The 23,277-nt window shown below is 39.1% G+C and overlaps 1 protein-coding gene across 1 annotated transcript in view; it reads left to right on the top strand.

The window, feature by feature from the left end:
- The window catches only part of GYS2 (glycogen synthase 2), a 47,163-nt gene that overhangs the window by 12,756 nt on the left and 11,130 nt on the right, over positions 1-23,277 (top strand). The window contains exons 4-8 of the mRNA XM_009990865.2: positions 589-774; positions 11,892-12,036; positions 17,211-17,328; positions 17,741-17,861; positions 20,293-20,399. Coding sequence (XP_009989167.1) covers positions 589-774; positions 11,892-12,036; positions 17,211-17,328; positions 17,741-17,861; positions 20,293-20,399 — 677 coding nt within the window. The remainder of the gene's footprint in view (positions 1-588; positions 775-11,891; positions 12,037-17,210; positions 17,329-17,740; positions 17,862-20,292; positions 20,400-23,277) is intronic.

Below are 23,277 nucleotides of genomic sequence, written 5' to 3'. Positions count from 1 at the left end.
CTCTGTTTCTTCTCAACTCTCTTATTTATCCCTGAATGCTCTTACAAGTAGGATCTCAAACTCCCTTTTCCTCCCCTGTGGTAGCCAAGTTGCTACACTCGCAAACTGTCCTTGAAGCCGGTCAAGCCAAATCTCAGCGATTGGGTACTACATTGCACAGGGAGTGTAGACAGACAGAAAGAATTAATGTTAGCAATGTGACTTCACATGTCACTCTACCACAGCCTACCTGAAGAGAAAGCTTTGTTAATCTGCAGAATCAGCTGTTTGCCATAGTGCTCCTGACTTGCTTATCCAAAGAAGAGTTTCAACAGCAGAAGAGCAAGTTAAAAGAAAGGAGAGTGACTGTGCTTACCAGAGGTCCCCAACACTATAGGAAGGATACTGTTCTGAGACACTAGGGGCTCCTGGGCTAAGGAGTAGGGCTGATGGGAATCAAGACACAGGACCACTTAAAACACTCTACTGTTTTGTCATATGAAAGAAAGCAAGCACACAGAAGAAGGCATGAAAAAGAGAGGTTTCTGGGGCTGCGATGATGAAGAGGATAATGTGTGTTTCATGTATGTTCTTTCTACTTATTTTCAGCTTTCCTGTCAGTTTGATGACAAGCCCAACATAATTGCCCACTTCCATGAGTGGCAGGCAGGAGTGGGTTTAATACTGTCTCGCTCTCAGAAACTTCCTGTTGCCACAATTTTTACTACCCATGCGACTCTGCTTGGGAGATACCTTTGTGCAGCCAGTATAGATTTTTACAACAATCTTGACCAGGTAAGAGATGTTTTTCTAATTCCTTCTTTTTTTTTTCAGCTAATCAGCTCCTGGCTCCTTTTCTGTTCACTGTGCTACACCATATATTGTATTTTCTGTCTTGTGTGATCACTTATGATTGACGTGTAGCTGAGTGATAGGTTGTCAATTCCAGAGCACAAGAAATGGTATTTGTAACACCATGAGGTGTCTAGGCATGAGTGCCTTTGTCTCGGGGTCATCCGATGGGTCCTAAAGCTCAGAGGAGTCTAAAATACTTGCACTACCTTCAGTAGACTTTGATTTACCAAATTTGCACTGCAGAGTACTGAAACTCATTCATCCTCCAGGCAAGTCAGTGACTTAGTACAATCCACTGATACAGGGAGTAATACTGCAGCAGTATGGGATTGCCAACAGAGATTCTTACCTTCTTTTCAGTGGTTTGGCACATTTTTCAAACGCGAGGGGAGAGTTACGGGTCCAGACATCACTGCAAGTCAAGTGTCCTTGAAAGTCTCCACCTTTCTGTTCAGGAAAGGCATCCATTGCTTGAGTTGATTGCTATAGTTTGTGAGTTACTGTTAGCAGCATGAGTAACCAGTGAATGTAAAACCTATTCAGCTGTAGTCATCATCTGCCACTTCAGGTGCAGCCTCACAGCACACCCTTTCTTAATGAAAGACAGTAGAAAAAATAGCCAGTAGCCCTCCTCTTGCTGAAATTAACCTGGAATGCCACTAAATGTATTTTTCCTCAGCCTACTTCTTAATTCTTGCAAGTCATAGTAAGTCCTTCTACTTTCAAGCTTTTCAGGTTGGGCTTAATTTGCAACTGGCAAATGTAGGAAGTATTTTCTGAGTTCAAAAGAGCCACATCTGTTTCTTGGAATTTTTGTAAACTATCTAGTAGTTTTGCTTTTCTCTGTTCTCTTTCCACTCAAAGCACAGCACAAACCAACATTTTAAGGACCCAGATGTCTTTGGCACTGCCTTCAGCAGAGGTACATTACGTGATTTGGGGTTTCTCATACGGTTATAGACAAACTCAGTTAAAGAGATTTTTGCGTTCCAGCACTTACTGAGGGTAGAGGTAGTTAAAAGGCTAAAACAACTGCTTTGTTCACTGTCCATGCATTTCCTTGGCTAAAATCAATGAAGAAAACTACTCAGCTGGCAATTTTCAGTTGGATGTTTGAAGCTTGACACACTGTGGAACAGTGTTTTCCAAAGACGAGGCTCAAGCACTGGTGTGCTACTGGCCTTATTCAGAAGCACAGAATAGTCTGACATCCCCTTGTACTCCAAGGAAGCCATCATTCGTCTTACTCTTTTTTTTTTTTTTTCTTTCCCACTAAAGTCAACTACTGAGTCTACTGGTCACAGAAAAGACCGTGTCCACTCATTAATTTGTATGCATAAAGGTTGCAGCATGGTAGTGTTTAGGGGGAATCCTCTCTGCCCTTTACGAGGTAACTGACATAGGTGGTTACTCCTCCCAGGCTCTCTGTATCATCAGTGGAATTACACTGGCCTCTTCACAACCGCTGTAAGGCAAACATCCTCAAATTGCCGTCGGAAAGATCTGTCTCCATTCTATCACCTAGGAAAACTAGTCTCCTAAATTAGATACATTTGCTAGGTGCATTAATGAGGCAGCATGAATAACCCAGTTATGCTGCCAGACCAAGTTTCAGGGTCTAAATATTCCTACTCCTTCATATTCTGCTTATGTATATATGCAAAATCTAGCTTTAAAGTCACATTAAATTATTTTTCTCTGGACAGACCTGGATTGAAAGAAGTAAAACCATGCAGTTTCAAGTTTAGCACTTGAGAAAGTGGGGACTTTTCAACAGTAACTTTGTTCATTCAGCCTTGCATTCTTACTTATAATTTGTTAGAGGAAACCATAGTTTAAAAAAAAAAGGGGGGGGAGGGGGAAGAAAGGGGGAAAGGGCATTTAAAATGAGAAATTAGAGTTTTAAAAAAAAGAGAATGCTGATTGTTTTACAAACTGATGGTAAAAATACTATGTCAGAGCCTTGCTTTCCTTTTGTAAAGGAAGTTCTAAAAAAAATTTGTTTTGTATTCTGGTTAATTTGGTGAGCTACAAGTAGTCTGGCAAAATACTCTGCTTTTCTCAAAAGCAACTTTTTTTCCCTTCATGATAGCTTTGGAGGCCTCAGCCTCACCCTTGTCTGTGTACTCAAAAAATAATGATCTTACGTCTGAGCGGACTTACAAATTTTAATATATTTATCATCTAGTCACAGTATTAATATCATTTTTACTGTTGATGCATGACATGGCCAACTTAATGTGATAAGGTACTGTCCATCCTTCTGCAAAGCTTCACAAATCCCATTGGTAACTATGAGCCACATGATAAATACAGAAATTTCTATTCAGATTTTATTCTAAGAATATATTAAATGAAACATACGTATCAGTTTGAAGTATTATTATAAACTGCTGTAAATAGTATTTAAGGGAGGAAACTTGTGGATTTCTAGACCTTCATGCTTATGCCCTCTGTGGAGAGATTGACATTTAAAGGTAGTAACAGAGGAGATGATGCCAAGCTGTTATACCCCTGTTTAACATGCTTATAATGTGCTAAAGCGTTTCCTGACAAAGTTAACTTTTAGTAAGAGATCAGATGTCTTAATGAGGGCTCCTTTGGCTGTAAAAAGGTCAACCTGGCCCAAAAGTCGGTTGAGAAACATGAGAGGTTGATCTGAAGTACAGTAATTAAATGATACAGATACCTAAGTCTTCAGAGGCTATTCTTGTTGCTGTCTTCTAGTAGTGAACTATTAAGGTCAGACAAGCAATTTGTCCAGTGGAGAAGATTATTCAGGGCTTCCTGATGTTTAATCTTTGGATGAGACAATATATTTTTAGGGTGTGTCATGCCCTCCCATCCCAAAGTAGAGTAGCTGGTTTTCCTGTTTTAGTGCTATTGCATAATTTTCTTTCTTTAAAGCATAATAAAATTGACTTTAAGTTCTCACTTTTGATCAGTGTTTCATGGTTAGAACACAATTTCCACCGGCTTTAAGCACAGCAGCTGAGATGGGTGAGAAGGATGCAGCTGTAGTATGTACTGTGCCAGATATCCCAGGAAAATAGTTGCAGCACAAATGAAAATGGTATGGCTTAATTGTGCCTAGAGACAATCGGGCTTGCCCAGCTCCTGCAGAGAAAAGAGGAACCTCATGTTCCCATTTCTAGTCCCCAGTGCAGTCCGCAAAAAGCTGGCTTAGAACACCTGCTAGAGAGAGCTCTACTCAGCACTCTCAGGCCAAGTGTGTGCTGGTTTTGGCTAGGATAATTTTCTTCTTAGTAGCTAGTATGGAGCTGTATTTTGGATTTGTGCTGAAAACAGTGTTGCTAATACAGGGATATTTTCGTTACTGCTGAGCAGTGCTTACACAGAGTCAAGGCCTTTTCTGCTTCTCACACTACCCTGCTGATGAGTAGGCTGGGGGTGCACAAAAATCTGGGACAACTGACCCCAACTGACTAAAAGGGTGTTCCATACTACATGATATCATGCTCAGCAACATAAAGCTGGGAGAAAAAGAAGGAAGAGGGGGGCATTTGGAGTGATGGTGTTTATCTTCTCAAGTAACCATTAGGTGTGATGGAGCCCCGCTTTCCTGGAGATGGCTGAACACCAGCCTGCCAATGGGAAGTAGTGAATGAATTCCTTCTTTTGCTTTGCTTGTGTGTGTGGCTTTTCCTTTACCTATTAAACTGTCTTTATCTCAACTCACGCGTTTTCTCGCTTTTACTCTTCCAGTTTTCTCCCCCATCCCACTGGTGGGGGAGTCAGCGAGTGGCTGGGTGGGGGTCAGTCACCGGCTGGGGTTAAAGCACGACAAAGTGCTTTTCTGCAACGTTGAAGGATTTAACAGTGGGGTCCAGAGGCAAAACCATGACATGGTTGTTTGATGGCTGATAAAAGATATTTACCTGATATCTTCATAGTCCTTTCTCTCTCTCCTTTCACAGTGCCGTGGGTGTGTGACCAGTGTGTTGTTCCTCACTGTAATATCTCCTGTTAACCTTGACACTGTAGCACACTCTCAGTTTGTCCTCCACTGTCCATCAGCCCTGCCTGCTCTGCACACATGCACGCGCGCACGTGCACATGCCCACACAGCGCAGCCTCATCCACTTCAGACTTAAACCACCTCTGTAGATAAGCAGCACCAGAAGATACAAGATGAGTTGAAAGATCTCTTTTAAAAACATAAAGGATTACTGAGATTTTCTTTCTTTCTCTGGATTCCGTAGTGGAAAATACCACTTTAATTCAGCTTCCTAGGAAAGTTCAATAGGTGCCAATTGGCACAAGTATAGAAGGTACAAATGTACACTCTGAAGCAAGCCAGTGAGGTCAGTAGTTTTAGACCAGAGTAGACTTTGGCCCAAGTCCTAACCCGTTTGGAGTGAATGTCAGTATGAATGATCAGGCAAAGGGCCATGCAGTGCAGAGTGGCTGACATTTTCTCTAGTGCTTCTATCAACATAGAACTCAAGTCACCAGCCCCTGTCAGGCACTAAAACTGGAAGGGAAGGCTCCATGTGGTCTTCTGATAGTCCTCACAAACACTGGACTTGTGAAAACTTGACCTTCAGCCTTACTTTTTGCAGAAAATTTAAGACTGACTTAGTTGCCACACTGCGTTGTGTGATTCTTTGCAGACTGCCTGAATCACAGAGGCCTGAACTGTAGGCTACCAAAACTCTTTGTTTCGTGAGCTGAGGGCACACGTCAGCCTGTGAGCTGTAAGAATATGTTTTCTGGGGGACTGAAAACCTAGTCAGCCTAGCAGATTAGAGCTGTAGTTTGCTGGAAGATAGGAGCGTGCACTATGGAGGTAATGACTGTACTGTTGTCTTGACTCCTGAGCTCTTCCTGAGCCATCTGCTCTTTGCCTCAATCAGAGACAGGATCCTGGTTCTTATACAGCATTACTGTATGAGATTATACAACCCTTATATTCTTACTAGTCTTAACTCAGTTCGTCTGGACTGGGAGAAATTTAGCTGCCTCTGCTCCTGTGGAAACTTGTATCTTAAACCCTTAACACTGTGCACAGGAGCATAGTGAACACCAGAAGTAAGTGTTGTGTCCTCAGCAGCGTGTGACAAACGAGATGGGCTATGTCTGAGCTACGGAACCCTGAGGCAATAACCATATAGCAGCTATTCAGGGTACGTTTTAGTTCCTAGATTCACATTTAAATCACTCTGATTCTGGAGGAAGGAAGGGAGGGAGGGAAAACAGAACAAAGCAGAAGATGACTTGCAAGGTAACTGGTAGAGTGTGATACTTTTATTTACTTTTCAGCATCTGAAGAACCTTGGGTCAGTGACTGGGTCAGAGATCACTAACCTTACCTACAGGTCACTGGCTTGAACTCTCCAAAGTCAACACTTTCAAATTTCAGTAACAAGCAGGGTGTGTTACGAGCTTGATTCCCAACAGAGATATTACCGTAGATTTAACTATGCCTAAGAAGTTTTGCAGATCTTAGTCCAACCAGCAATGCGTTTTTTCCCATTACCCCCATGTCCAGTGTAGCTTTTACACTAGACATGAAGGTAAGGTTATGTTTGTTGCTAGGATAAACTGAACCCAAATGGCTAATCCAGATAGGCAGGAAGTCTATGGAGCCTTTTTCTTTTCAGGTGGAACTGACTTCTTAGTTGAAGATCGAGAATGTTAATATTTCATTGCTTTCTCCATTGTTTAAGGGGACTGGCTTATTTAGGGGTTTGGTTGGTTGGTGGGTGTTTTGGTCCCATTTCACCCCTCTTGGGTTTTAAATAGACCAACACCTTTTGTAAATTGACTGAGAGACACTGCTGATTCAGGCTAGTTAATAGGTGAACAGACAGCTGTATTGGGAACAGTCTTTTTGGCAAATGATCTAACCTGGAATTTCATCTGAGAGTTGATCATCTGAAATGGCTTAGTGGACCACTGGCCTGGCATAATGGAGGAGTTTGTAGGCTTCAGCCTCTGATGCTTCTTACTAAAAAAATCCTCTTGAGTTATATTGGAAAAAGTGCTCTAAGGAGAAGAAAAAAGATTAGTCTCATTCTTCATTGCCTTTTTCCTTATATGAGGTTGCCCTGCCAACGTGTAACACTTTTATTTAGACCTAGCAATGTTTTACATTCAGCTCATACAAGTGCAGCTGAATCTAGTTTGCAAAGTGGTGGAGGATTCTGTCCCAAGAAGTCTAAAAGGAAAAGTACTAAAAATCCCAATGAAAATGAATAGTCAGCAGCTTTTATGCTGACAACATAGGAGCACAAGCTGTCACTCCACTTAGTACAGTACTGTCACGGCTGTCACTGAGCTCACTGTTATGCCAAGCTGATGCACGTTGGTCGTAGAGCAGGTAATGGAAATCTGACTTGAGTCAGGAAGTGTAAATTTCATTCTTTTTTGGCATGGCAGAGCTATAGCAGTGTAGAAGTTCTATTTGCACAAGATAACAATCAGCGGAAGTTAAATTTGATGTAAACTGGATTTTAAAAAGAGTAATTCTTACGTAATTCAGACAATTGTAGCCAGTGAGATTATGCTAGAAGTTAAGATCTCTCCATTGTAACCTTTGGTAGATCAGGAATTTGACCTTAGGCCCATCTCTGACTGTTCCTGATTCCACTGCAGAGTCACCTTGTGAACTTGAGTGTGCCACTGATTTTAAAGTCCAGAGAGATTGTTTCATTCTCTGCCTGAAATCCTCAGGTAAAAATTCGTGCATCAAATTTATGCCTTTTATTTGAGATGCAAACTACTTACAAAAACGTTATCCACCCTTGAGGTAAGGTTCAAGTGGTGAGGGGAACCTATATTATTTATGCAAAGGTGTCACAAAGTTATCAATTATCAAAACAACATATTTTAATTCCAGTTTGAATTTGTCTTGGTTTAACTTCCATTGGCTTTCATCATACTTTTTTTTTTTCTTTATGGAAGCAAAGTCTAGTATCAGTATCTAGAGATAGTATGCAGACTGTGACAAATAATTTATCTGTCTGTCAGAAAAGTATTTACGTAGCTAGTATAGTGTTTCTTCCTTTTCCACTCTCAAATCATTCTTGGCTTTTGTAAATCCTTTGCAATTTGTCTTTATTATTTTGAAGTAGGAATGTCTGATTTGGATTTATTACTTCAGTGATTGTTCACTGTTTATAAGAGAAACATAATGCCAGAATCCCATAACTGCTTGATAATCTCTTCTTTTTGCATTCAAAGATCATCTTAGCTGTTTTAACCAGAATGTCATGCTGGGAGGCTCAGTGAATACTTGCTGTGCCCCCTAACATGCTAAATTTTAAGACATGAATGAAATGTCATGCTTGTCACATGGATCCATAGAAAGGACAGAATTCAGCTGAAAGTTTTCCTCAGAATTGCATTGCATCAAATGCAAGTTTTACTCCATTATGCCTGTGGAACGTCTTCCTGTTTTACCTTCAAATTAGAGTGGCTTTATAAAGGAGGCGTTTTCCCCTCTAATCCTTGCCATCATGTAAATTCTGATAATCTGCTTGGTTTCTATTAGTCAGAGTAATAGGGGATCCTCACTGTGAGCAGTGGAATATTTACAGGGAAATGAATGTTGAGGTCTTTAGTCTTCAAAAATCACTGAGGGAAGGAACAGTTGAACTCTACGATCTTAGGGGTCTTTTCCAACCTGAGTGATTCTATAGACAGTTAATCTGACTTGGATCAGTTTTTCTCTTGATGCAGCTTTCATTTGTGGCTTTGCTAGCGTTTCCATTTGCTGATAACAGCAAACAAACAAAAGTAAGCATGATGTATTTCACAGATATTCAGCTTTGCCTTCGCCATGGAACATAGTTCCCAGGTGCCTGAGCTAGCGCAGAGAAGCATTCAGACAGGAGAGCTGAATGCTGAGCAGAAACGTTGGTCTGGGGGTGAAGAGCAAGCTAGCTGCACTGATGTTCTGCTTCATTTCGGAATGTTGGCTCAATACAGTGCCATGCCCCATGTTGCCTCTGATTCTGGAGCTAATACTGTCCCAGCAAGCTCAACTGTCTTTGCACTGTACTGCATGGACTAAATTTGTCTCCTGCACTGGCTCATCAATTAACTTCCATTTAACCTGCCCTTCAACTTGTCTGAGGCTTATTTTGTGAAATCACTTGTCTGGCCTCAGAGGTGCACAGTGAGGTTTTGTATTCCACACTAGAAGTGAAGTCACAGGTCAAGGTCTTGCTTTACTGATTGGTGGAGGAAACTGCTGGAGAGTGAGAGCAAAAGAAATGTGAGAATTCTGTGACCTCATTTTATACTTGCTAATAGATATGTAATTGTGTACCTTAGAGAAAACTTGCCAAAAATCATGCAAGCATGCATAAAATAAAATATTTCCTATTTCCAGGAGAAAAAAAAATGAATAGCAATGAAGAAATAAACATCAATATGTGTTAAATGTGTTAAATGCTTTCATGCAATCAATGAAATAACAACTAGCAAGAAATAAGCCATAGTGCTTTGAACAATTCTTTTATGAATCTTTCTTCCAGGAGTGTTGGAGGGAGTGTTTATCTACAATTAGTGAACATGCCCCACATTTAGTTTTTAACTACATTTTGTAAAGAACCCATTCTTGGTTTGGCCACCTATTTGTTTGCTAGCAATTTTAAAATTATTTTTAATGCGAGGTCAGATGTATTTGAAAAAACTCACATAGTTTCAACTGTGCAGTGATACCCCATCCCATTTGCGTGTTTGCCCAGCATGCTAAAGAACTGTCCCATTTTGTATCTTTGGTACACGGAATGATTGAACAATCGTAATGATTTTTGATTTTGTCTTTGTTCAATATGCAGCGTCCTACTTTATTTATGGTGTGTAGTTAAGATTTCTGCTCGGAAGAACATCTCTGATTTTCTTAAAAGCTGTCTTGCAGCATTCATCAGTGGTATCTGAATGCTTCAGAAACAATAATTAATCAGTTTACTATACCTGTATGAGGGGAGGTAGGTATATAATTGACATTTTCTTAGGAAAGCTTTTATTGGACTTGGCAGTATGAAGTGCTTTACAACCACAGAGCATAGCTCCAGTGGATTTCAGACACAGGTGTGAATGCTCAACACTTCAACAGATCAGACTCAAAGATATCAAGGGAGTCTCCCAGAAAAGGAGGAACACACAGTTAAGAACTGCATGTGAAAGATTTGGTTTAGGGTAAGCAAAGCATCATGCTAGAGCTCTGTGCCAGTCTAAGGAATCAAATTAATTCACCTTTATTTTTCCCTTCCTCTACCCTCCTGCCCTGTGCATTTTCTGCCACTAACTTCTGTGACAAATGAGATGCATGTTCTGGAGAAAAGATCTTTTGTGACATGGTTGTGTTTCATGCACCAAAATTCTCATGGGGAATGTGGAAAATACGATATCTGATGATACAACTGAAAAATGGTATCATAACATACAGCATAATATGTGGTAAAGCATATTTCCTAGCTTTTCTAAAAAATCTTTTTGGCAAGATTAGAAACTCGGTGTACAGGATCATCGATATCAAAAGAAAGCATCTAGTTTCTCTAGAACTTTTCAGCTGAAATTTTTCGGCACTCCTTTTTTGGTCATGTTAATGTGGCGTTTTCAACTAATATTGTGGAAGTCACTTTCCCACCAGCAGTGTAGCACCACTGCAAAATTAGAGCACTCAGTGGATAAAAGCACTGAAGTTTCTTAGCAAAATAGTTGTAAGATATCTGTATCTACATCTATATCCATACCTATCTAAGTAAAAATAAAAAAATTATTTGCTTAAATCTTGTTCCCTGAAATGGTTCACATTTGCTGAGATTTCTTAAAATATGTTCTATGCCAACCTTAAGCATGTACTCAACTTGAAAAGTCACATTCTAAATAGCTTTACTTCTAGCTGAGTTCAAAAGTACTAAAAGCCACTAGCTGTGGGTAAGGTCAGATAGTCCTAAGTATAGAAAGTGCTGTCTGCCCAGCCCATAATAATGGTTAAATCTATTATGGTCAATGAAGTTAGAGAGTCAAATGCAATCAAAATCAGGCTGTGCTCCTTCCATTAGGCGGTGACAATGACAGAGCTCATTGAGAGTCATTGTCCCTCTCCATGTAACTCTACAGTCTATTGGGTGCCCATGCTGTTGACCTTAGGAGGTCAGCACTTCTGTTCCCAGAAGTGAAACGTCATGTGAGACTAAGAGGATTGTAATTTAATTGTAATCATTGACACCCTATTAGCATTATTCTTTTTTAGACTGCATTGTAGTGACTTTGCAGTGGACATCATTAGTGAACATTCGAGCCGTTAAGCATGGGCTCAATAGGTATTGTACATTTTCTTCCTATCAGGATAACATAAGCTCAGTTTAAGGGTAGCTGAAAGGTTTGAAGGTGATTTAGAAATACTTTGGTATTTGGGATGGTCTTATCTAGCAGTTTAACTTACATCTGCCTATAGAAATTAATGGAGTTCAAATTGAAGTAAAATGAGCACCAAGTAACCGTGATAGAGTTGGAGGAAGAACATCTCTGAGTATCAGAAAATATCTCATTTTCTATTTTCATTGTTCCCTCAGGATTTGTGACTGAGTCCTAACATCCTACCTCTCCACCACAACTCCATTTTTCTCTTTCCTACCCGTGATTCTTACAATTCTACACAGTCCCCAGGTTCTCTCCTCATCCCCATTCCTTTTTAGTTCTCTCCACTATACCTTCAGTTACCAACAACCTCCCTACTCTCCCAGGTTTTCCAACAAGCTCGAGCAAGGGCAGCATAACATATTTCCAGCCAGCAGGCCAAAGGGCACAGATCCTTACCTTTCATGGGATCATTAATCTAGATCTCCTTCCATTGCAGAGCTGCCAGTTTTTGATGAACATGCAGGAACTGAGACCTCTCTTGCTCCTTCAAACTCTTTGAAGTTGATAAAATGGTCCAAAAAACATAAAGACAAACTAACAGCATAATCACACGATTCTTATTCCCTGGGGAAATCAAGCTACACGAGAGACCTTCTTAATAACTCTTATGAGCATATCACACAGGTGTCTTTTTTGTTTGTTTTATTATTTAACAGTTTGACATTGACAAGGAGGCAGGAGAGAGACAGATTTACCATCGGTACTGTATGGAACGGGCATCTGTACATTGTGCCCATGTGTTCACCACAGTCTCACAGATAACAGCTATAGAAGCGGAACATATGCTGAAAAGAAGTCCTGGTAAGACCCGAATTGTTTCCTTATTATATTTCCTCTGAGTACCTACATTCCCTCAGACTGAAAGAAAATAATAGAGACAGGTACACAAACATGAAGAGCAAGCATACATGCATAGGTATGTCTGGCTACACTGCAGAGAATAACCAATTTTCAAAAGAAAAGTGCAGATAATGTCACTTGAAACACATTCTAGTAGCATATGTAATCCAGAAGAAATCAAGTTCAGCACTATTTAATAACTGCTTTCAGTACCATTTCAGGAGAGCATTAGTTTAACTCCATGGATGTTAGCCATTCTTTGCCAGGATGGCTCAGCTTCAGGAGTTTTGTCGATAGCAGTGTTTCCAGTGATGGTAATGTATCCAGGTCAACTGATAAAAGCAGAAGCTGGAACCTTTGTAATACATTTCACCAGGTTTTACAGTGTGAGATTTGTTGCGTTGCTAGAGATGAATAATATATTCTTTTAGAAACATAGCAAAAAGTTTCATATGCAAAACAGAATGTTAGATGAGTTTTGCTTTCCAGTACTAACATTGGGTTTTTTTTACTCAATATTGAAAGAGACGAGAAGGCAAAAAACAAACTGTAAATCAATACAGTTCATTTCCCGGTATCTCTCATAGCCAGGAATTGCAGTGTGGTTGTCGTCATCATGATCTTAGGACCTAATCATGATAAGTTTCATAGATAGATACAATATTTTCTGTTAGACCAACCAGTAGAGTTTGAAAAAATGGCCGAGATATATGCCCAACAGTTTGTCTGATTTTCCCCTTTGTATCAGTCTCATAAAATATGGAACTTACCAACAAACCTTGTTGTGTTCCATGCATGGAGTTTGAATAAGGTCATGATCTCAGCTTGATGTGTTATTAAAGTTCTCTTTAAATCAAAGCAGTGCTTTATAAGGACAAACCTCAGTACTCCATCTGCAGGTAAGCATCATGGGGGAAAAACTGTGCAACAATTTTGAGACTATTTAGCAAGTGCATTCACATCTTAGTTATTTTAAGTATAATGATGCTCAAATAACTTTAGATTGTTTTGGTTTGCTTATTCTTTGTGGATTTTTTTGAGTTGAATTGCAGTGCTAATCGTAGTTTAGGATCATTATCCCTGTAAACTTCAGTGCTTCAAGGCACATCGTGGTTCATGCATGAGGTTAAAAGAGTTGTCCATTGGATCCTTTGCTTCATTCCTGACTGTCAATTGTGTGATGAACTTAAAAGACTTTTCATTTTTATTTTAATCATGACAGTCATGTCTTAAAACTGATTTAAGTGTTTAGTCATCTAATCTGGGGTCTCCTGAAAGGTCTTGTTTTTTACCAGATGCAGAGCACTTGACCTCTGAAAATCAGACTTTTACAGCTGTTTTGAATTGGCACAAGGCTTCTCCCCACAACAGCTACTCTTAAAAAATCATAGTTTATGTTTTGGGATTTTAGGAGACTGAAATGAGTCTGAATCCAGTTTCATTTGGGAGAGAAAATCTGCAGACTGCTCATAGATAGAACGTCAGTTGAAGAAGAGAACTCCATGCACATTGATTCACAGGCCTGAGCTTATTTTGATCATTCTTGCAACACTGATGAAATCAAGTAAATATATTTAATGTTTGGGTAAAAAAATGTTGACACATGTCATGCTTTATGTTGACAGAGCTAAAAAGAAATTCAATAGGAATTGGTACCCCAAATCTTAGGAGACAAGCTATAAGTGGAAGATATGTTCTGATGGGAATAAGTAATTTAGTAGTTTCTTTGAATCTTAGGCCACAAATAAACTGTGTAGGAGTCTATTCTCATACTATTTGTTCTCTCTCAAGTTGCAAAATCAATGTAGACATTGGCTGTTCAGAAAGGTCAGCAGTTCTTCAATAGATCATTAAGCTTGAATTCGGCAAAGGAACGTAAATATTGAAAGAATGTGTACACTTCTCGATCCGCTTTAAAAATAAACTTGTAAAAGGGAGATGCAGAATTGGCACAATTAACTTCTATTTGCATTTGAATTTATTGAGAAGTAACTTCATAACAGAGTTGTCAACTGAAAATAACAGAGGAAATGTGGTAAGTAAAGCAGTCTCTGCTACATCTCATTATCATTAAACTTGGATTCTAATTTAAATTATAACTCTCATCACTTGGAAAAGCCCCTTTGCAATTCAGCAGACATGATCACAGAGACAGCTTCCGCACCAGGACAAAGGCCGGTTTGCCAGGCTAAACCTGGCAGAATGACTGCTCGCATTATGCTGATTTCACTTGCTGCTCTTGTTATTTGATCAATAATTTATCAAACCGTATTTGTCAAAAGCTTGAGTTTTTAGTATTGAACATGTTTTCTTTGCCGTATCGTGCAAGATTCTGTCAGTGATCCAAGTTATATTCCCGTGATTCGAAAACTGATGTTATGGGATTTCTAGTATTTTCATTCAGGCATGAAACATATTTCTCATTAGCAGTAGAGAAGACTTTGAATCGAGATTCCAAGAGACTTAGGTATCAGTTAAGATCTAGATCTAGATCTAGACTTCATATCTGTATATGTTTTATCAAAATCATAGAAGCAAACTCTGAAAAAGTATGAGTCAACCCTGAATTTTAGTGACTTATTAACAGAAAACATCATACTGTGCTGTTATTATTTAAATCAATGCCTTCTAAATAAATATAGAAGTCAAATAATTCTGATTTGACCTACTTGGGACAATTTTTTAAAAAAAATAATTAATTAATTAAACAATAAAAAACCCCAAACCACTTAGAATAGGAACAAAATGTTCTTTCATCACTTCTTCCCTAGGGCAAGGGCATATTGCTTCATATGTATTCGAAATATTATTGTATGTTGAGCAGAAGTAGTGAACTGGGTGCTTTGGGCCACCATGTCTCTTCTGTATCTCAAAGGCTTAAATAAAAGATGGTTTGAGGCCAATCCTGATGAAAAGGTAAAGGAAGCTGCAGTTGAATCAAAGAATGTGAGATTAAGTTATATACAGGCTGATGATGATGAGAGAGAGTGTTCAAAACTCCCTGATACATACATGCGAGAGAGTGGATGGAAATTGGCCAGAAATACCCAGTCAAGAAATTCTTACTTTGTTGGGAAGAGATCGAAATGGTTGCAGTCTCAAAACTGTGTCCTGCATGAGCCAGTTCTTCCATGCTGAACAAGAAGTAGGTCAGAGGAAGGAGAAGATACACTGTTGGTAAAGACAAAGAGAAATGGAGGGTGTTTCTGCTCTGTCGACCCCCCACTTATATGAGGCCACATAGGTCTTTGCTCAGAGCAGCTCCTAGTGCTGGGCAGCAGAAAATAAGAATACAAGTTTTCTTGTCAGGTCCACCAAGACTCTCCTTTCTTGTCACTGAGAACCAAACCCTAAGTACTTAACAAGTAAAGATTTCCTGGTAAAAGCTGCTCTTTAGTTTCAAATGTAGTATTTCAAGACAGATCCATCAAGATTTTTGGTATTTCATGGCTACTAATAAAGGTTATTTTTTTATCTACTGCTGTTTAACCTAGAGAGTCTCAAAACACTTTAGTCAGAGATCACTCACCTGGCAGGGAAATACATATACTGCTGGAGTAGACTGTAAATGTATTTCAAGGAAGTCATTAAAAATGGCCACGACATTTGTGTGAAAAATGTCAGGCGAGTATACTGGGCAGCGTTTGGACTACTGGTTGTACTTTTTTTAAGATCATCTTGATACATAATCAACCAAAGGAGCCATAGATGTTTTAAAGATGTCTTCATAAGTCTCTCCAGAAATGAGAGACCATTTCGTATCAGGTCAGATGCTTAATGCTAGACATGCAAACCTCTACTTTTAGGGGAAGGGACGGGAAACCCTGAACGTCAGGCATCCTTGACTGAAAGACCACGACAGAAGTAATGTTCTAGTCCTGTGTTGGTGGCAAGCAAGAGATTGTACTCCCATCAGTAACCCTGATGTATGGAAGGAGTTAACCATGTGCACTGAGATCAAAGAAGATGCTATTTTGTTTGCATGAACCACTTGTGGAAGGGAATGGTATCTTATGGAAGGTCCTTGGGATCATGCATAGAACTTTTAAAATTACTACAGTTAATGGCTGTGGTTACTAGACACCTGATAACACTTGTCAGGAGAACAAGCATGAAATTGGCACCAGTGCATCCTCTAATAGTTAGTACTTCTTGCTTCTTTGAAGATTCTTTATATTTGAAGAATTTCTGATATCATAAATTAATACAGATCTATTGATGTCAATTGTATTACTATGAAATACATCTGCTGAGAAACTGGCCTCTCTTTTCATTTCCATACATGGCTTTCATAAGCCAACTCAAAGAAAAAAAAATGGCATTCTTTCCATTTATTTCAACTAGATTTAGGGCAAGCCGTTAATAGCTGCTGTGCTCTACCAGAAAGGTGAAGAGTGACTGAATTTCAGGGTTGGTTGGAACAAGCCATGTCTATCCTATAGCTCTGTGTGTATCCTGTAATGCTACTACAGAAGATAATGGAAATGAACACGTTTTAATTGTAAGATGCTCTGGAATGTTGGAGGAGAGCAACCATAAAAGTGTAAAGCATGCTGTTCTGTCACTATTTTTAGGAGAAATCCAGTAGATTTCGGAAAGGTGGTCTTTTTCAAAAGGTTTCTTATATTCTTCCTTTCCTGGTAAATCCTCAGAAGTCTGGACAGAACAGACCCCTCTTGTGCCATGCAGTAAACAAGTGCATAGTACAGCAGAGTTGCTGCTTTCAAGAGCTTTCAATCTATAGTGATAAAGCAGGCGACAGTGATATCAAGAATAAAGGGATAAAGGGCATATTGCACAAAAAACTTATGGCTAAATGGAGACATTACTTCAGTCTTGACAGGACAAAAGGGCGTGGGGAGACCTCACTACTCAGCAGGGTCTATGCTGATGTTGAGTACAGGTCAAAATGGCACAAAGCCACTTCAGTGCTGTAGCCAGTAGAGTGCCACATGCAGCAGCTTGGTGGAGTAAGCTGGTGGAGACCATTGTGTTAGACAGTGTTGTTCCTATCCATGAGTTGTAAAAGTACATAACCTGTTCACATACTGACAACTGAAAGACACATCGTTCTTTCCTTAAAGATTTCTCTGACTCTGAAGATGTCTACCTCTGCCTTTTCTCTGCTTTTCCAGATGTTGTCACCCCAAATGGCTTGAACATTAAGAAATTTTCAGCAATGCATGAGTTTCAGAATTTGCATTCCATGTACAAGGCTAGGATCCAAGAATTCATTCGAGGTCATTTCTATGGGTATGCTTTTACTTTTCAAAAACTAGCAATGATTGTCCAACACTCTTTAAAGCTAAGAACCAGAGCAGGAAGACTAACAGATACTTCATAGAGGAGGTGAAATGTTACCAACTTATTCAAATATCTGTCTGGCATTTATCAGTCAGAAGCTGAAGGAATTTTAGACACCAATTCTAACCCTGCTTAACAGGTTGTGAGATCAGGCAGAAGGTCTTGATTTTTTCATTGTTTACTCAAGATGCAGTTTATCAGATTAAGATAATAATCTTAATTTAAAGAACAGCAGAAAAGCCTCACTTTCATTATTTTCTTGGGATAATATATTCTTCCAGAATAGAAAGCTGTTGTGTGTTTTGTTTGATTATATCTTGAGAAATACTTCCTGCTTGTCTGTTTGTTTGCTTGGTTTCAGCCACCTTGACTTCAATCTTGACAATACCTTATTTTTCTTCATTGCTGGGAGATACGAGTTTTCCAACAAAGGAGCTGATATGTTTCTAGAAGCCTTATCAAGATTAAACTTTTTGCTGAGGGTAAGAAAGCTTCTGCACATCTAGATAACTCAGAGCTTATGCTCAAGCTTAATGTACTATGGAAGACACCTGCAAGAATTTCCGTACTATACTCTGATGTATAGGAAAACAATTATGTGATAGTCACAGTTTTCATAAAGCTCTGCCTCTCAATCATCAGAGTATATAACGATCTCAGGTTGTCTAAAAATAGTTGATTACGTAGTTCAAGAAGTTAATCCACAGTTATCTCCCTTGGTTTTAGATACAAATACTGAAAATTTGATTCAAGAATTTACCCTGAAGGCTTACATATTAGAAGGCAAATAAAAATAATCCTTTAATGATACAATTAAAAAAATTATTTTAAGCAAATTGCTTAATTTGTTAGGACCTGACGATGAGCTTTTAAATTTTTGAGTACTGTTATCAAATTGGATAGAAACCTTGCATTAAAATTCACATTGGGGCAGTGGCCTGATGACTGAGCACGGGGCAGCCACTCACTCCTCCATGCTTCTGTTTCCTCACGTAAAAAATGAGTGCAATGTTTCTAAATGCCTTTATGGAGTACTTTAATGAAGATAATACCAGTGCACTTACCACCTACAAGTGAGGTCATTGACATTGTTCCAGATGTGTCCCTAAGACTGACAAATTTAAAATTAAAAAAAAAAAAAAGCGAATCAGTTTTCAGTAATCTAGCAAGAATCAATAGGCTGTTGTCCCAGACTCTCTCTTTTGTACTCTGTCCTTTACATGATATGGAAAATCTGGATTAAAATCTTGATACTATATTGTCAGCAGGGCTGAAACAAATACTAATTTTCAAAGCCGTAAGTACACGTGTTCTACTGCCACCTTCTAATAAAACACCATTAGAGTCTGTGGACTTTCTGGAAATACTTAATCCATTCACTCACACAACAGGTCACCTCACGTAGCTTAAGTATTTCCTCCACAACTTTGCTAAACAACTGACTTTTCTTGTTTGACAATGCTGTGCAACATCAGCTACTTGTTAATGTCATTTAGATAGCTATTAACTATAAATGCTGATAATGTGGAAGGTCTTATGTGATAAGAGGGAAAGAATTGCTTGAGCAATGATTGCAGCAATCCCATGTTGTATCTAATGATTTATAGGACATCAAAGACAAGCTAGGCTGATGGAAAGTCAAAGGAAACAGCCTTGTTTTCTAAAGCTCTCTAGAACAGCATACTGGGACTCGCTTCTCCCATAAACTGAGCCTGAATTTACTGCGTTACTGTTCCGACATACAAGCCAGCACCTGATTAGTTCTTCAAAGAGCAGTTGCTCTGTAATTATTTCAAGAGGTAATTCCATTGGGAACAGCAGAATATCTGTACTACTTGTGAATCTAGGAATGATGGTGTTTCTTAAACAAGTCCCAGTGATGTACCTGAAACTAAAAAATACATAAGATTGGATGGAATTATTTTATTTTATAGAGTCTTTCTTCCTTCACTACTTGAAAATGGTACTAACATTTTGGAAATAAAATATGAATGTTGGGATAGATTGTTAATACACACTGAGATCGTAGCATGATGGACTTTGAACCTGCCTCGAAGAGAAGGAAGGGAAGAATTTTTAAATGGTAAATGACTCCCATAGGTTATTTTATACTATACATTTCCCTGTACCTCAATCTAAGGGAATTCATGCTAATAGCATGTTTGTGTATCTGAAGTTTAGAATGGAAGCAATTCAAAATAATTTAGATTTTACAGCTCTGAACATTGTTCACCCTTAGCTTTTCTTTAAATAATTGCTGACAGGAGTACAACCTCATTCTGCTCCACACAAGGAATCCCTCAGGGACCTGTTATTCTGAACCTTGTTAGTGCACAGGAGAAACCAGCAAGTGAAACCATCTATAAGTAAAGGGTCAGATTTTACAGCAAATGCTTTTGCCTTTGCAGTAGATGAATGTGAGAGATGAGCAAGAAGTTGCTTGCAGCTTTTCTGCCCGTACATCTGGGGCACTATTGCTGTAGAAAGTAGTTCTGCTTGCTGCTGTACGGAATCCCTCACCCCATGCCTGGGCATACCTCAACAAGTAGACAAATTGCACACTCCTTTGAGCCAACATAGTTTGCGTCAGGTGAAAAAGTGTGTGTAGGATTTTTATTTTTTGCAGTTTATGTTTACACCCTAAGCCATGGCCTCTAAACCATGAGAAGTCAGGAACATCTCTGTTGCCCAATTTGGAATTGGGTGACATCAGTTTATCTGTATGTACCCTCAGCTATATCTCTGACTTGACAAAAACCTCATAGCTAAAGGGAGAGATATAAGATCAGAGCCTTCCTGGACAACCAATCAAGGTGCATTGGCTTTTCCTGTGACTTAATTGTTAGTGTTAAAGTTGGCTGTGATAACCTTGTAGTGACATTTTTTTCCCCTCTCCATCTTGTGTCCATGTAGGTCCATAAGACTGATGTTACAGTTGTTGTGTTCTTCATCATGCCAGCAAAGACAAACAATTTCAACGTGGAAACTCTGAAAGGACAAGCAGTCCGGAAGCAGCTCTGGTAATTGCCATTCTCACTGAGGGCCTTGTACGGTAAATGGAGGATACATGCAAAAGTTTCTCATGAAGAATAATGCTCTTTCTTTTTGCTCTGCTAAAACTGAGGATTGTGGGTAACTAGAATGTATTTGTGGGGATGAAAGAGATGGGAATGGTAAATAAGGGCACATGTTTCTCTTTTTTTTGTCCTAGGTTGTATTTAGTAAACTTGCCGTGTCATTCTTTGTAACAAGTTAGCAAATAGTACTTGTTTTGCAGTGACAAAGTCAAAAGTTCTAGAAAATCCAGTGTTATGGATGTCTTCTGACTGTTCCTGGTACTTGCTTTAGACATGCCATTGAGCTCCCACAAAATAAGGATGGCCTGCTAATTTATCAGAGGGAACTTCTCTGCCACCAGTGGGATAAAGAAATTAATTACATGTCCTGTTTTATTTCAGTTATGGAAATTGTACTGTCTAATCCAGCAGAATAACAGTTGATAACAGTTATCTGTAATTTTCTATACAGCCTACAATAAGTGATGGTCACACTCAAGCATTGAAACTTACAGCTAGAAAGGGAAAATTCACAGCCCTTCTTAGTTTAACAGTTTCTATTTTACAACTTCCCAAACAAAAAAGCAAAGCAGGGGCAGACTTAATCTTCACCTCCTTTTGACTGCTGTGTGATTCCAAATAGGAAAAGACCTGTGTTGTGAGGTACTTCTGAACTGAGACACATGTCAAAACTGAAGGTTCAAGTTCATAAAGAAAATCAATGGTGGGTTATCAGGGATGAGTTTTGTTTAAAAGTGATATATGCCATTTCACTCAACATATTTACAGATTAATTATCCAAGCAGGGAGATGGAAACGTGCACCTTATCAGGTATCTAGAGCAGCTAAACTCTGCTGCAGAAGTAAGGAAGCTCGTCGTAAAGCTGAGGGACTGAAACCCGCAAGACCTAGCTTCGGCTTTTATGCCTGTGTCTCACTGTGTTTAACCTCTTTCTGATGCCAGTTCTATATTTACGAAATGATAGAAATCTAAACGACTTAGAGGCGTGTATATGAAAGGCACTGTGTAAGAGAAGGATACTATTTTTCTTCTTATCTCATTAACCGCCTTCAGCAGGTGGTCTCTGGCTCAGTTTCTGGATATCAGTAATCAAGTTGAAGTCTTTGATTAACAGATACTAAACCTGCACAAAAAAAAGTGACAGAAATAGTTTAACATGGATCATTGAAATAATTTAGCTTTTGCCATATCTGGAAAAGACAGATATGAGAAATCTATCTACTCTCTAGATTTTCTCTGGAGTCATCACACTGCAGCTTCTTGGGACTTACAGGAAACATTCTACCTGGTTACCATTCTGGAAACAGGGACCACAAATGTAGAGGTTGGAACTAATTTTCCAACTCTGGCTTCCTAGAAGTAATGCATCTGAGCTGACTTCACTGCCGGTGGAGAGTGGTTCACTCCAAATGATGTTTTGTCCTATACCACTTCAGGAAGTGTCTAAGATGAGCGAAGGGAATCATCATCTGAAATGGAGTGTCACCCTCTGCGGATGTGTGGGTGATCTGCACAACTAGCTTAAACTGTAGATGGCTAAAGCAGGGGAACATAGCCAGAGTTTTTAGTGACAACTCTGTACGCAAGAACTGTAGGAAAATAATGTGAGTGCAGTGGGAAACAGCCATGCTTGCTACAAGTGCTTTTGGTCTCTGCTTTGTCTTTGATACAAAGTCCGTGATGTTTGAATATAATACAACAGGTACATATTAAATAAACAATATTTGGATATTAGGAAAGTTTAATTAAATGAAATATGCAAAGATTTTTTCCCTGTTGTATCTCTACTACATGGTTTTTTCTCTGGTACCCAGTAATGCAGGCACGATAGTAACAGTAAAGGTAAACCTAAAGATGTGAAATCGTGAAAAAAATGCTGCTTCCAGCTATTCTTCCCGCTGTGCTCTGTGAAAAGCAAAAGACCCTCTGCATCATCATATGCAGCATTATCATGGTCATAATATGGAGCTCCTGGATAAAACAACCTGATATCAGTATTACATAATAGTATGAGATGATTTTAAGGATGCCACAGAAATGAAATGCAAGAAGAGGCTGGAACTTACAAAGGAGTAGATGATGGCTGATCTGGGATATAAAAATCCTTTGTTTCCTCTGCTTCTCAAAAAGCAGTCTATCCTATCTGGGCTAAGTTTTGGATATAGCTTATGGCATGAGTCTGTGAAAATATAGTGATGAAGGGACTAGCTTGATGGGATTTGGATCACTTTGGTTTGACATTTAGCTGCTTTACAACTCATCCAAAATTAACTTATCGGCTACTGTGTCTATGTGAGTTGGGAGAGAACAACTAACAGATATGTGGATTCTCAGCTTGGTAAAGTTTAGGATTTCACTTAACAAGTTTTGTCCCAGCCCAAAGTGTCATTTTTAGAAATCAGAAAGGCAGAAAATGTTCCATGAGGTGGGTGTTTCACTTAAATTGAGGGTGCATCTGCTATTTTGACAACAGCACTTCCAGCTGTACATTCAAGTTATTTCAACTAGGGGCAGGATAACACAAACAGCCCTTTGCATTTAGAGGAGTTGTTCACTGGAGTTCTTTCTTAGCTAAAATACAGCATTTGTGTGACACAGGCTTTATTATTAGCTTAAAACATGGCCTGAGCTTTCCGGAAAGTTTTTTGGTTTGCAAACTAATTTATGACAAACTACCTTTTAGTTTAACACTTGTTTTCAAAAGTCTTTGAGTTAGGAAACAGGGCAGAAAGTGAAGGGAGAAGCTTGCTTTAAAATCCCTATTTGTTTAACTCTTTTATCTTAAATCTTCCTACTAGGTCAAGGTAAATTGAAGACCTC

Source organism: Tauraco erythrolophus, chromosome 4 (assembly GCF_009769465.1).
Source record: "Tauraco erythrolophus isolate bTauEry1 chromosome 4, bTauEry1.pri, whole genome shotgun sequence".
NCBI lineage: Eukaryota > Metazoa > Chordata > Aves > Musophagiformes > Musophagidae > Tauraco > Tauraco erythrolophus.
Note: the sequence above shows the minus strand (reverse complement) of the source record. Positions and strands in the feature narration are given on the sequence as shown.